Source organism: Hyperolius riggenbachi, chromosome 4, assembly GCF_040937935.1.
Source record: "Hyperolius riggenbachi isolate aHypRig1 chromosome 4, aHypRig1.pri, whole genome shotgun sequence".
NCBI classification, from domain to species: Eukaryota; Metazoa; Chordata; class Amphibia; order Anura; family Hyperoliidae; genus Hyperolius; species Hyperolius riggenbachi.
Window position 1 is genome coordinate 234,666,530 of NC_090649.1, and position 15,995 is coordinate 234,682,524.

The window sequence follows — 15,995 nt, forward strand, 5'->3', positions numbered from 1 at the left end:
AGTATTACAATGCTTATTATTTTGTTAACTGAATCAATGTGGGGTTTAATGATAATGACTTATACAAGCTTGTTCAGTGAAGCAATGCAAAGATCAAGCATAATGTACAAAATATGGTAATCAATAGCAATCATTCAGATCAGTGAAAGGTGATCTGGGTTGGGGTGTTATGTGTTGTTGCACTTAAACATTGCTTGTTAAGCCTGATGATCAGATGATCATTTCTCTCATTTCCATCAATCCAACTAACTGTTTTGTTGATCCTGTTAGACTGATACAAGACCATGCTTGTGAAAATGGAGAGTAGAAGCAGCACATTTTGCTGTAATGTTGTAATCAGTTTGGCTAAAGGGAAAGAGACGCCCTGGTATACATAAAATGGATTCAAACCAGTTTAAAATAAAAAAATGGTGAGGTGTCTTACCTCAATAACGAAATCAGAATCAGAAGACTTTAGAGTCCCCTTCCTACCATATACATGTAAGGAACCCTCATGTAAAGAACATCTGTTTTGACTTGAGAAATTGAAAGAAGTCTTCTGATTGTCCTAGTCAACTGACTGTGTACACGCAACAGAGGTGTGAGGAAAGCGGGATGACAGGTAATGCCGATATATAACCCATATAATAAAATATTACTAATTACACCAATATTCTACTATACCTGATAGTAGAATATCATTATTTATACTCATTCTACTATCTCTGAAAGTAGAATATCGGTAATTATACTGATACTCTACTAACCCTCTGTACCATAATATTCACACTAGTCCTCTCCCATCTATGCCTAACACTAGACACCCCCCACCTCTTACTCCTAACACTAAACCCACTAATTAGCAGGCTGGTAATAAAAAAAAAACTCCGGTACACTACTACCGCTGGAAGAAAGCACCTGTACATCCTGTCAACTCCCACCTCAACCTGGTAATTAAAAAGCCCAGAGTTGCTGCATTAAGCATGGGCGCCTATGGCAGTGTCCAAATTTCCCCGGAAACCTCCAGCACCCAAATTTGCCATTTCATCTTTAACTATCCATGCAGCAGGTAGCGTGGAGTCCTGAATTTTGATGTTGTCACTGATTCCAACATTCTAACATAGTTATATTTTTTGTAGTCCTCTGAACCATATAAGGCTTCCATATCTTGTCTATAAGATATTTAAAACGCAAGTAATTTACCCAGCATTGCTCGAGAGAAATGAAGGAGACATCTGGGCAGCATGAAGCATGTTAATTATAACAGGGATTTGTTACAAACTTGAGCATTTCTGAACTACTATAAATTAGTCATCACCATCACTTTTAAATATTATATTTTGTTAGATTTTTAATGGTTCTGTATCAAAACAGAGCTATTGCTGTTAATACAGACTGGTATGGACTATGTCATCTTATCAGTCAGTTTTAATACATTTATCTACATATAAATAGCAAACACTTACTGGCAATCCTTGCAGTCCAGCTTCTCCAGGGGCTCCAGGTTCCCCAGAATCACCCTAAAAAAAGAAGTATATGGCGTCACAGCCAGGAATAGGGGAGTGTGTGTGTGTGTAATGCATGTATGTGTGTGATATGTGTGTGTGTGTGTGTGTGTGTGTGTTATCTGCATTTAGTATGTGTGTGTGTGTGTGTTATCTGCATTTAGTATGTGTGTGTGTGTGTGTGTGTGTGTGTGTGTGTGTGTGTGTGTGTGTGTGTGTGTGTGTGTGTGTGTGTGTGTGTGTGCGCGCGCGTGCGTGTGTGTGTGTGTGTGTGTGTAAAAGGTAAAAGTCTGTGCAAATGTATGTGATTTATATATGTTCAGTTTTCTTGGGTGTAAAGCAGCTCTTTGGAGCAAAAAACTCCAGTCACCTGGTTTCTGCATTCCAGCTCTGAATGTTTGCCGCAGTGAATTTATAGGTGTGTAAACCACATTTCAAGAATTAAGATCCCATTAAAGTGAATAAAAGCAAAAACATGTACATTTAATCATTGTAATGGCTGTAGGTGTCACACTGGTAGCATCATTGTAACAAAGTGTTTTACACCTCTTTTAAACCATTATCATCAGCACATAATGCCAGAATAGGTTCTAATGGTATAATAATGGGAAGGATCAATCAAGTTCTATTCATAGACTAGTGACACTTCTAAGCTGTCATTAACCTTGTCAGTTGTAGAATTCTGCATCAAATGTTCCACATTTTATAATTCTCATTCCATTTGGCATAAGCATTATAGAATGGGATATTAAATAAGTCATGTGTTTCGTGTCACTTATGCCATGTACTTGATGTATGGCAGCAGCAGCATCATTTTATGTATTGAAGTGCTGAAGAGATAAGTGACACTTCAGTGAAATCCTTTTGTATTAATGTAACTGCCTACATTATACTCGTATTATCACCTTTGCCCTAGTACTAAGTAATAAACAAACATTCCCCATTTACATGCTGCAGAAATGATACAGACAAAGTGCATCGCATAGCCAGTAGCCCTTTTTTTTATAGAGATCTTGTCACAAAAATTCAAGTGGATTAGTCTTTGATTCATTACATGTGACATATCCCCTAGTGCTTGATGTGCTTTAGGCTCTAATATGCCATCTATACATCAAGTTATCATGGTTACTGATACCATACAGTGTGTTTATTGGCCTTCAATTTACCTTTGCTCCTGGCAGTCCAGGGATCCCGTCTCGACCATCAACGCCTGGCAAACCCTTGGGAAACAAATAATGCTTTTAGGGATATCTGATGAATCTGTTTATATCTTCTGCTGCTAATTACTTAACAGTTTTAATTCAATTATGAATTAATGCTTTTTTTTAATATATGCAGTAATGACCTCCATTGCTCGCACTTTACATCCGGCAATTAGGTGAAAGACAACCTAATTAAAACAAAAAATTCACACACCGATGTGGATTTAGAAAGTGGTATTCATACTGTTATATAAATATTCCTATAGCTATTAGCATGTCACAATAAGACTTTTAATGGTAAAACATTTTAAATATTTAGTGTGCAGGTTTACTGAGTGTTAATCCCTGAATGGAAATAACTCAGTCCTTAAAGGGAACCAGAGATGAACGTTTCACACTAAATAAACATATCAGTCGATAGCTTGTAAAGAATAAATGCTCTACCTGATAATTTCGCCGCTCTGGTGTGCCTTTTTTAGTATTTTTTATCCATTATTGCTCCAGGAAAAATCAAATATGGCCGCCGGCTCAAATCCCTTCTGCTTCATGGTTATGAGTTGTTCTGGATGTGCTGTCTAGGCTATATGAGACTAGTCTGCTATCTAGGCTATAGGAGAAAGGCTGCAGCCTTCCATCTGTGTGCTTTCATTTTGGTATGATGTGCAGCTGCCTGTAGGAGGTGTCTCTCATAGGAATGAAACTGCAGTCAGCATCATTATCTATGCTGAGAGCACACAGATCATATTGAAGCCACACTTGTCCGTTTCAGGGATTCTCTCTCAGCAACAGCAGCCCCTCCCATGTCATCACATCACAGCTCTCAGTATGCAAAGCAGGAAATCTGAGCCAGGAGGGGGCAGGCTTGGGCTTAAAAAGACTCCACAGAAGAGTGACTCAGCTATAATGATTCCCGGTCAAACCTAGACTGAGCCAGTTGGGGATTCTTATCACAGCTGATAATAGACTAATTAAGCAGATAAAAATGAAACTAAAAGTAAAGGGGCCCATACACTGAGCCGATTTTCTGGCCGACCGATCGATCCAGATCGATCGATCGATTGATCGATTGAAAATCGGTTGGTCAATCGACCGATCGATGGCCGATTTCGATCGATTTCGATGGATTTCTGTCGAACTGGCAGGATGGAAAATTTAGGTCGATCTGATGAGATTGCTTATCATTTTGCATTGGCCTTAATGGAAATCTGATGGCAAAAAAATGCCATCAGATCGAATTTCAATAGATTTCAAACTGAAATCTATTGGAATTCTATCCTGGTAAAAAATGTTCTAAAAACGCATCAGATAGATCATCAGATGCATTTCTTATCTATCTGCTGCCAATTTGACGAGTGTATGGGCACCTTAAGTGTTTACTGTCATGTTCAACTTCCCACTAATAAATGTAATAAAATACATGACTGTGCTTCGTCTCTGGTTCTCTTTAAAGTGATACTGAAGCAAACAAAAAACATTATGATATAATGAATTGTATGTGTAGTATGGACAATTAATAATACATTAGTAGCAAAGAAAAGAGTCTCATATTTTTATTTTCAGTTATATAGCTTTTTTTATAACATTGCATCATTCTGTCATATTTGTAGTTTACAAAACACACTCTGCTTTTTAAACTATAAAACAGAGCAGAGCTAATGATCCTTTGAACTTCCCTGCAGGAAAACCTAATCTAAATATCTTAATCTGTCTTTCACTAATATCTAAATCTGTCTTTCACAGTTTCTTTGATGTATCAATGCTTCAGAAAACTGGACTGTCTCAGAGAAGCTCTTTTGCATAGAAAACAACTGATGTTTCTTAACTCTTCCTGTACTGGAAAACAATATGAGACTATTTTCTTTGCTACTAATGTTCTATTTCTTAGCTGTACTACACATATGTTATCTCATATGTTTATTTTTGCTTCAGATTTGCTTTAAAGAAATATGAAGATAGCAAGTGCTCAGGGCTGCTCATCAGGATTCCGGATATCCGGGTAACCCGGATATCCGAACTTTTTTGTGCTATCTGCCCGGATTCGGATTCCAGATACCTGGGCCAAAAATCAGATAGCAAACCGCGGATATTTGGTCGCATACCCGGATATCCGCGGATATCGGTCCGATATCCGAATCCGGGTACTGTTACCATGGAGATGACATCCATGACATCATTGAGCCAATCAGAGGGCTCCCAGCCTAAGCCCAAGCAACCAATCACAAAGGGGAACCTTGGCCAGTCCCGCCTGTATATAAGGAGGGGGGTCATGATGAGAATCTCGTCCTTGCTTTGTGACTGCCACTGAGAGACAACTCCAGTGTGTTTGGCTAAAGCAAGTGCATTAACTCAGTGATAAAGCCAGCGTTTTTAGACATAAACACCTTCACTACACTACTGGTATATTGTGTTGTAGTTAGTTAGTCTGTATAATTTGTTAGTGTCAGTCAGTCAGACTTTGAGCTGCAGCAGCTGCCTGCTAGTTAGGTCCTGTGTCTGTGTCTGTGTGTGCTGTGCACAGTCTAGGCCTCCTGCTGCTGGCTGGCCTGCTATTAGCCTTAGCTAGCTAGTAGTTAGTTACAGCATAGGTAGGTACGATTACTGTGTTATATCGTGTAGTGAGGGCCTGTACACACTGCTGCGCTTGCGCTGCGTTTTTAAAATCGCAAGGTCTTTTGAAAAAGAATGAAAATCGTGATGACTTGTACACACTGGTGTGATGCGTTTTTAGAAAAACGCAATCGCAGTGCCTGCTGCGCTTTTTTAAGCGCAGCGCATGAAAAACGCATTAAAAACGCATGCGCTTGCGTTTTTGCCTGCGTTTTTCAGAAGTCAGTATCCCAGAAGACTCTGCAATCTCCTGATTCCTGTTGAAATGTAAACTAGAAAAAAAACAAAGGATTCTTTAGCCAATCAGCAATTACAAGAAAAACGCAGACGCACAAAAAACGCAGGCAAAAGCGCATGTGTTTTTAAAACTACATGCACTTTAAAGACGCATGCGCTTGCGATTTTGCTTGCGTTTTTCAGTGTGTACAGGCCCTAAGTGCAGCGCTATAGTTGTTAGAGAGTGAGAGTAGTACTGTGTTAGCTACTACAGATTATTGCAGTGCTGCTGTGCTGCTGACTGAGCAGTGAGCAGTGTCAGTGTGTCTTGTTGTACTCTGCTGTCTGTCACTCCGTGCTGATCCACAGTCCAAGCCCACTAATAAAGTACAAGTACCCCACACATCATCTGTGACATTAACACATATTTTGTACTATGTCTGGCACTGGCAGCCGGGGGAGGGGCAGCAAGGCCAAGAGGAGAGGGAGCAACATCGCAGCCTTTGTAAGCAGTTCTGCTGCATCAGTCTCCATTCCGGCGCTACCCACTGGCCGTCCAGCTGTTAGGGGGAGTCACGCTGCAGAGATGCAACAGCGTGTAGCGGCCATTTTCAAGCAGGGTCAGCGGTGAAAATTGGAGGAGAAAGACGCCGCACCTGTGATGCAGCTGATGGTGGATGACGAGCAGGCCAACACCAGCCCTACAAAACACATTCTGGACACAATGGGCTTTGCGGAAGAGTCTGAGATGGTGACAGTAATTGTTGGGGGGGGGTCCGTCCTCCATGATGTGTCAGCAGAAGAGGAGTTTGGTGCGGGCTCATCATCCCAGCAGTTGTTCGAGGAGGGGGAGTTTGATGTTGATGATGACGAGATGAGGGACCAGGACTTCCATCCACCGGAGGGGGATGTCAGCTCTGACTCTGAGGAAGAGGATGATTCAGTGGTTCTGGCACGGAGAATCAGCATTGCAGGGATTGGCAAGAGCAGCAGTGGGCATGGAATGCGTGACCCACAGCCTGCTGCTCCATCTGCAACTATTACCACCAGCCGCACCACTCAACCCCAGGCCCCAACCACCACTGGGAGCAGCAGCATCCCATTCTGAGCGACGTAAGGGCAAACTGCAATCCCCAATATGGCAGTTTTTTTATCTGCCCTCACTTGATAGCAAGTTTGTAACTTGTAATGTGTGCCATTTGAAGATGAGCAGGGAGTCTAAACCCTCCAAATATGGCACCTCCAGCTTCATCAACCATCTGGCCAATAAACACCAAACGGAGCATGAGGAATTCAAGAGGCTGAAAGGAGCTGGCGCTGGCCCTTGCAGTGGTCAGAGCACCATAACCCACTTTGCCACTCCTGCTGACACTGAGGCCTGTTCAGGCAGCCTCAGTGGCATCCTCGGCTTCCCGTGCAAGCCAAAAACGCCACCACCACCACCAGACCCTGCTGAGTGACTCATTTGTGGTCAGGGCTCAGCCTTCCGGCAGCCGTCGCATACGCCAGCTGAACGGCTTGCTTAAACGGGCCATGTCCTCCAAGCTTCTCCCTTACTCGTTTGTGCAGGAGGGGAGCCAGATGCGTGCACTCCTGCAGTGCACAGCGCCGGATTGGCCAATCCCCAGTCGGCACTACTTCGCACGAACAGCCATCCCAGCATTGCACCGCTTTGTGAAGGCCAATGTGGAGCATGGGCTGGATCATGCGGTGGGTGAGCGGGTCCATGTGACCATGGACTCCTGGAGCAACAGGTTCGGGACAGGCCACTATCTGTCCTTCACGGCGCACTGGGTCAGTTTGGTGGAAGGGGGTGAGGAGGGGACAGCAGCATCATCACCCCAGTGGGTGGTGTCACCCCGCTGCAAGGTCAGGGGAAGTGCAGCAGGTTCCAGTTCTGATCCGGTTCCATCCACCGGCAAACCCACCCCCAAGCACCCCCGCCTCAGCGGCAGCGTGAAGGCCCGCCACTGCCAAGCACTGCTGCAGATGGTCACCCTGGGGAAGAACAAGCTTACGGCAGACCACATCCTGGCCAAGCTCTGAGAGCAGGAGAGGAGTTGGCTGACCCCCAGAGGCCTCAGAGGCGGAGAGATGGTGACCGACAATGGGGCAAACCTGGTTGCCGCCATCCACCGGGGAAACCTCACCCACGACCCCTGTCTGGCTCACGTCCTGAACTTGGTGGTGCAGAAATTCCTGCGCACCTACCAGGGGATGGACACTCTTTTGGGAGCGGCAAGGAAAACCGAGGGTCATTTTCGCCGCTCAGGTGGTGCCACAGCATCCCTTGAAGACGTGCAGCTGGAGCTGAAGCTCCCACGGCACCGGCTCATCATAGACGTTCCAACACGCTGGAATTCCACCATGGCAATGTTGGAACGTCTGGTTGAACAGAGGCGGGCTGTCAACCGCTACCTGGCCAAAGCCACAACTTGTCTGGGACTGGCAGCGCCCACCTCCTGGACATCATCCGCCCTGCTGAGGGGGGAAAAATGCAGCTGTGTGCTTGGTGCTGGCACCCTTCCTGGAGGCCACCACCATGGTCAGCCGGGACCATGTGTCGCTGTGTGAGTGGGTGACCATGGTGTGCATGCTGGACAAGGCCCTCGATGCTCTGCTGGAAGTGAGAGAGGCAGCCTTGATCCAGCAGGAGCAGCAGCAGCAACCTTCACAGTCCACCTCTGTGTGGCAGGAGGAGGAGTTTGAGGACTTGGAGGACTTGGGGGAGTTGGAGGTCCCTGACCTTGAAGAGGAGGGGGCACAGCGAAGGGCATCTGCAGTGGTGCGGGGGTGGAGAGAGCAGGAGGAGGAGCAGGAATCAGAGGAGGAAGCCAGCACTGGGGGTGATGAAGATGAGTATGTGTCAGCAGAGATGGCAGTCCTCTTCCCCATGGCAAAGCACATGCTGCAGTGCCTGCGCAAAGACCCAAGGGTGAAGCAGATGCGTGCTCGGGAGGACATCTGGATCACCCTGATGCTGCACCCACGGCTGAAAGGGAAGCTGGCTCAGTTCCTGCCTGTAGGAGGAGACCCTGTGCGCCAAATGAGGGACTTGCAGTGGATTCTGGTTCGGCACTTAGAGGAAGCCTTCCCCCAGACTCCAACCCCCGCTGCTGTCACAGTCCAGCCAGCACAGCAGCAGGTGCCTGCATCCAGCAGCAGAAGGCTTCCAACAAACCTGCTGTCTCTGACAAAGGCGCTCTACGCCACGCCAGTACCGCTGCCGACTGAGGAGGTGCCTGCAGCAGCATCCGGCTATCAAAGCCAGAACCAGCACCTAACCCAGATGGTGGCCGACTACATGGGGTCCTACAGCGGGCTTGACATCGACACCCCTGTGGACCCCTTGGATTACTGGGTCAAGCACCTGGATATCTGAAGCGAGCTGGCGCAGTATGCCCTCTAAATCACTGACACGGCACAAGGATGTTGTGAAAGATGGAAAGTCTGGAGTTAATGGTCTCCATTTAGGCAAGATACTTTCATTGTTTAGGTAGGGACCATGGGTGATAGTTGAGCAGTGGCTCACATTTTACCAACCCTCATTGTTATCTGATATAGCCTATGTGCAGGTTGAAATTATTCCCCCTAGTAACAGACACTCTGTAGCGTAATCCAGACCAGGATTGGTAGATCATACAGGCTAAGCTCTCTACTGCTCTGCATTGTTAGTAGACCAAAACCTCAGTAATCTGGCCTTCAAACATCTGCAGCCATTGGGTTGGTTACATTCTCCCTGTTGGTGTTATAAAAAAAGAATGATACAACAAGAGTTGAAACACCTAGAAAAGAAAAGATCTGGAGGAAGACTGGAACTATGAAAGTAACTATCGTCATGACAAATGACCAATCCAGCTATCTTCATGTTAGGATTTCTGCTTTACCGTGTCACACCTGCTGGTGACAGTATACGCCTAGACTGTTATACTTCCTCCACTCACCAGCAGGTGTTTTGAAAGATGTCCTGGACATTCTAGTACCTGTAACTCTCTGGTTCCCCTGCTGGCAGCATTATGTGGCTGGACTATACTGTAAATATGGACTATACTATAAATATGTACTAGTGATGTTTCAAACCCCACTATGTCCATACAGTATTTTGTACTTGTGTTGCTGGAGGTTTGGATTGTAGTGTGTGTTGAATTATGTGTGTATCTATGCTACCCACTATCATCTGTTTTTGCACTCTGTCCAGCACAGCGCTATGGAAAATGTTGGCGCAATATAAATAAATAAAAAAGACAGGTGCATGGAAGACTGAATCAAAAGTGGCACCATTTAACAGGGCAGCTAGTAAGGTTTTAGCTGTTGAATGGAGCAGGAATTCTTACTGGCTGTCCTGCATAACTATTTTTTCCCACTCCAGTATTATTTGCACTGGTGTAACTTGGTATTTTGATTTCAACTTAAATTAAAATGTTCATCCTAGTTGCATATAAGGAGAGCTAATATGGAATGCAAATATATTCTCTGTAGTTGGAAGACACTGGAAATCATAAGTTAGCTATAAATCTGAATACACTAAACATAATCATTTATCAACAGGAAAAAAGATGGCATATCATCACATGATGAAGACTGCTAAAAGATTAGTGCATTAACAGAGGTCTGTAAAGGAATACAATGACATGAATGTCAATTTTGTAACCTTCCAGAAGCCTGTACACTGCTCTAAAACAAAACAAGCAAGGGTTGCAAACATCAACTAACAACAGCCATTTCTTCTTTATAATCTTTATAAACAACATACTGATTCGCCTTTAGATCCTGGCATTCCGGAGATACCTCTTGGTCCAGATGGTCCCTATAAAAAATCAAAGTGAAATTAAAGTGTTGTGGTCTACTCAGAATTTATGTTTATTGAGAAACAAAGTAGCAAATGTAGCAGGAAAATGTAATGCTTACCCTGTCGCCTTTTGGCCCAGCTTCTCCTATTGACCCACGCTGGCCTTGGTCACCCTAGAAAATAAAAATGACGTTATGAAGATTATAGATGATTTTCACACAACTATTCACTACTGGCACCCATGCTTGGATAAATTACCATGTTAGTTATACCTATCTTCTTAGTCACCCTGTGCATATGATAAAAAAAAACGAATTCCTAAAGCTTAAATATGAAAGAGTCAAGCTTGATATTTAGTAAAAGGATGATTGTGACTGACAACCCCAAGTCAATGGACCCATGCAGAAAATAGAATAACAAGTCACGTAAGGTTTCATATTAACACTTACAGTTGCACCAGAAATGCCCTGAGGACCAGGTTCACCATCGGTTCCACGACCACCCTTATAAGAGAAACAAACAAACATTATTATTCCAATAAATATTAACCTATGGTTTAGTTAGTGTTGCATTTGCATGTTCCTTAACAGATTGTTCATAAACTAGAGGAGCTAAACAAATATTATAGAACTTGCTCTATCAGTGATTTTCCCAGTTTGTGTAATCTCTTCTGTTGTGCTACACAAACTTAATCTCAGTCAGATTTGCAGGATATATATTTTTTTTCTTGTAAAAAAAAATCTGTTTGTCGTTAAGTTCTTCTTCACGTGAACTTGAAAAGGTATTGTATCTTCTGTACAAAAACAGAACGTCAGGGCTATCAAAGAATGTGTGCTCACCTTACATTTCTAGTTACCAATGATGTGTTCTTTTAACTTAAAAGACCTGTTCTATTTTAATCTTCTATATTACGATTGATTAAATAATATGATATAGCCTACATGTTGTTACATCTGTCTTAGGAAGCAGAGCCCTTGTGGTTTGGCTAAGTGCCACCCACAAAGTCTAAAAGGGGTCATTCCCCAGTACACCCTGCAAAGATTAATAGACTCTATAGATGTATTCATAAGATTATTATTGGCTTATGGCAGACAAAAGAAAAGCAGGACATTACAGAAGCATGGGTGCAAATTAGCACCTGCACTACTTTACTTTACCTTTTTATTTCATTTGGGTTCTTCCTTTTTGGATTCAATTCTTTACAAAAAATTACATTCTCCCTCATTTGCACAGACTATGAAAATATAAATGTATTTACAGAAGTGTGTGGTAGTAAACATGGGGACTCCGAGCAGTGCAGAAACTATGGAAAGATGCATATCATTTTAAAGCTCTCTTTCTCCTCTTTCCAATGATATATAAACCGCCGCCCTACGCCTTTTAGTTTTCGGTATTTTCGCAATTGTAATTGCCGCGGCCGCGATTTCAATCGCGTAAATAGAGAAAACTAAAAGGCTTAGGGCAACGATTTAGGTGTCGGCAGAAAGATGAGAAAGAGAGCTTTAAAATGATATCCATCTTTCCATAGTTACTTGTATTACACAGGGCGACTTTTCTGCTGAATGGAGCTGCTGACACTGGGGAAAGTGTCGTCCTGTGTAATACAAGTAACTATGGAAAGATGGATATCATTTTAAATCTCTCTTTCTCCTCTTTCTGGCGACACCTAAATCGTCGCCCTACGCCTTTTAGTTTTCTCTATTTTCGCAATTGTAATCGTGGCTGCGGCAATTTAAATCGCATAAATAGCGAAAATTAAAAGGCGTAGGGCGGTGGTTTATATATCATTGCAAAGAGGAGAAAGAGAGCTTTAAAATGATATGCATCTTTCCATGGTTTCTGCACTGCTCGGAGTCCCTTTAGAAGTAAAAAGTTCACAAGTAGCTAGCTTCTTAAAGTGTGTTAAAGAGTCAAGCTTATTTTGTAAAATAATAGAAGACAGTAAAAAAAAGAGAGGCTTTCCCTTTTGGCAAACAGGACAAATGAGATCCCATTTCATGAAATGTCAAATGCTCATTACTATCAGACAGTGCTGGCAACAGAAACTGAATTCTTCTGGTTCACGGGTATTTAATCATGTCCTTTACTCAGACACAATTGGCTTCATGTATCTAATGGCACGTGATAACTATGTAAGGAGATGTGCATTTGAAGTACTGGAGAAGGTTTGGATAGGTTATATAAAGGTCGGAAGTCGGAAAAACAAAAAGAGTGATTCACTGAAGAAGAGGTGCAATGAAAAGCAATGAAGTAAGACTGCTTATCTTTCTGGCTTAGGTTGTGTGTGAATTACGGTATACACCTGCACAAAGCCTGCAATTAGTGCACTTAGATGTTAGAGCATCTGATCTGAAAACTCATTTTGTGTTTGTGGCTTAGATCTTGAAGGTTGAAAGTACAGTAAGCAGGAAAGCAAGGTAATCAGTATTGTTTACAAGGAAATAAATATGGCTCAATATCCCTTACAAAGTACCTGTTTTTGTTCAAGAAATTAATTCTGTTTTTAAATTATATTTAAAGTAGCAGTCATGTGGCCTTTGAAGTCCTCTTCCTGCTAGACCTGGACCTCCTTTTATGGGCCCACTCCTACCTCTAGCCTAACCTCTAATGATGCTGAGGAAGCATTATGCCAGTAGGCGAAACAAAGAGTCAGTAGATAATTGACAGGAAGTATACTTATCACTACTTCTGAAATGCTGAAGTTGAAGCACTTGTTCCCCAAAATGTTAATCCTGAAACCCTGCCCTAGTCTGCTGATCAATGAGTCAGTTATAACTACTTATAGGCCCTCTGCACACTGCAAATCTGATTTGCAATTCCGATTTGCGATTCAGATTTTTCCTGGATGCTATCAACAGAAAAACGCTGAAAAAACGCAGCATGCAGTACAGATTAAAAATTGGAAATCGGAATTGCATGTGAAAGTCTATTAACCTCCTTGGTGGTAACCCCGTGTGTGACACGGGGTAAGCCGCCGGAGGGTGCCGCTCAGGCCCTGCTGGGCCGATTTACATAATTTTTTTTTTGTTACAGGCAGCTAGCACTTTGCTAGCTGCGTGTGCATAACGATCGCCGCCGCTACCCACCGATTTGCCGATTTCCGCCGCTCCGTCCCCCCCCCCAGACCCCTTTCGCTACCTGGCCAATCAGTGCCAGGCAGCGCTGAGGGGTGGATCGGAACACCCGTTGACGTCACGACAGTGACCACCACACCATTTTTAATTTTTTTAACATTATATTGGAACCTAGTGAAACATTGCCCATTGCAGTGTGGATGAACTAGTCAATTCTGTTTACACTAGGCTGGCTTTGTTTATTAAACCCTCAGTAACATAATAGATCCTGAGTGGTGCAAATCCAATCAATGTGCATTACCAGGGAGTTTAACCAGTTCATACCCCGATCCATCAAAGGTGCAGTTCAGAACCAAACCACAGAAATGACTGGGTCTCCACCTGGAATTGGGCCTCAAGAACACTTGAGGAAGGTTGGCTAGACCAAAACATAGCGCTTTTTACTGTGGTACTTATTGATTAGATTGGTCTAACCAGGTCCAAATCCAGGTGGTGAGCCAGACATTTCTGTTCTATGAAACCCTCACCATCCTAAGTCCATTGCTATAATTATCCACTATTAATAGTAGCCCTGTCAACCTCACACTGTGTTCATAAAATGCTGTGGGGAAGGTAGGCGGGTTATGGTAGTAATCTACATGTTGCATAATCCCCAAGAATGGTGCTGCTCACAGGCTGCTTTGGTCCAGGATACCTGTGCTTAGTCGTTGCACCTCAGCAAGACCTGTGTTGGTGAAGCATCAGGGATGCAGCAGTTATGTCAGTTCCTGTTTACCTGTATCCTGACAATGTGGGTCTGATGATGAGACGTGAGTGCAGAATGAGAAGTACATCATTACCTGCTCACCTGCAGTATTCAGTACTCAGATTGAAGGAGAGGATTTGATCATCCATGCTCTGCTGCTCCAACAGGGAGAAAGCTGATGGCACTAATCTTCTTGTGCTAGGCTAGCTAAATCATAGAACTGACTGAACAAAAATTATGAACCTCTTGGCAGACTTGCACATAGTCAGGTGACCTATGTATGTTCCAGTCTGTCTGGAGTTCAGTTTTAAGACATTTTAAACTTTTTTTTTGCTTAAATAATAGAGGCATTTAACCTATGCACAGCAGGAGCTGTCAGGGCTGAATGCCCTCCACTCTGCAGCACATTTAATGCAGTGCTGTCAAATCTTATTTGAAAAAAAAACCCATAATGTACATAATAGTACACAGATAACAGAACTAAACATCTTGCCAATGTAATTACAACAAAAAAGCTTACCTTGTTCCCCTTTGGTCCCATTACTCCAGTGATCCCTCTCAAGCCTTGCGGACCCTAAAGCAGAACAAACAAATCGAAAGTTGTAAGCGTGATTCTTAATATAAAATAAACCTATAAATAAATAAACAAACAAACAAACCTGCTTTCGGCAAGCTGAAGCTATAAGATTCTCTTCTGTTGTGTATAGTGTGCAAACATAGTGTAGTAGGAAAATATAACTTTCAATCCCTCTGGGAATTTATATCACTTGAAAGGCAAAGTGTATAAAAAATGTATTATATGCTGGATTTATATACTTAGGGCTTTGACAGCTTTAGATTTTGAGTAATTTTTTATTCATGGTGTTTCTGGTCTAATGTAGGTGAGCAAATCAGGCAAACCTAAGCAGAAAGGCATGTCAGGCCATACAGACACAAAGCAATGAAACTATGGAATGCAAGTATGCAACCACTAACTAATGTTCAGAGCTTAATGGTTACATAGTCAAATACTCTAATTAATATGCAATGCTCACCTTGATTACCAAAATTTATAATAATGTTATCCACTCCACCTAGGAGGTAGAAGTTGGAATTACCCAATCATAGCTTCTATTGGTTGATCCAGGCAGCAAGGCAGCAACTGTGGTAATGATTTAGTAATTTAGCAGACCAGGTGAAGTTAATGAAAATTTGGGGAGAATTTTTTCCCTTATCACTAATCATCTTCATAGGTGTATTTACAATTAGACTAAAAACCAGGCCCAAATGAAATGCAGATTAATCACACAATTAAATACATTGCTTATTTTATATTACCCATCTACAGAGGTCACAAAATTGTGGCGTGCTATTTGCAAAATTTCCCTTGAAGTGAAATTCTACTTTTCTTGATAAAACTGTTAAGCGTGCACTCAGTCTAACACTATGTATTGCTAGGATTAATTTGAAAGGTAATTTCGGGTTTCTTACCTGTTTTTTATGGAAACACAAAACACAGTGTTTCCACTGTGTTTATAACATACATTGGCAGGTAGGGGTGACACATTGTGTTGCAAGTCATCATTCAATTCACTTTTCTCTAGTTTTTTTTTCCTAGGATATATTTTCACACCTTAATAAAATGCCTTTTAGCCACCAGCAAGCAAGAAAATACTCATACTAATGTGACAGCACTTTTTACCATCTTCTTGGTACTTTTTCAATTGCAAAGTGCTGAAATGTTATTTTAAACGGAAGATGGAAAATTCTCTCCTAGGAGAAAACTCAAGAGAAAAAAAGTGAATTGAATAAGGGCCAATAAAATGGTGCTGAAAATGAATTACAATGGCTTTTGCTTTGCCCAGCTAATAATGCCACAAGCTGGGAGTTTTTGAATAA

At 42.6% G+C, this 15,995-nt stretch overlaps 1 protein-coding gene across 2 annotated transcripts in view; it reads right to left on the reverse strand.

Annotated features, from left to right (window-relative positions):
• The window catches only part of COL9A1 (collagen type IX alpha 1 chain), a 220,785-nt gene that overhangs the window by 66,683 nt on the left and 138,107 nt on the right, over positions 1-15,995 (reverse strand). For both annotated transcript variants that reach the window (XM_068281455.1, XM_068281456.1), the window contains exons 20-25: positions 14,638-14,691; positions 10,748-10,801; positions 10,418-10,471; positions 10,263-10,316; positions 2,651-2,704; positions 1,446-1,499 (exon numbers count right to left, since the gene is read on the reverse strand). In XM_068281455.1, coding sequence (XP_068137556.1) covers positions 1,446-1,499; positions 2,651-2,704; positions 10,263-10,316; positions 10,418-10,471; positions 10,748-10,801; positions 14,638-14,691 — 324 coding nt within the window. The remainder of the gene's footprint in view (positions 1-1,445; positions 1,500-2,650; positions 2,705-10,262; positions 10,317-10,417; positions 10,472-10,747; positions 10,802-14,637; positions 14,692-15,995) is intronic.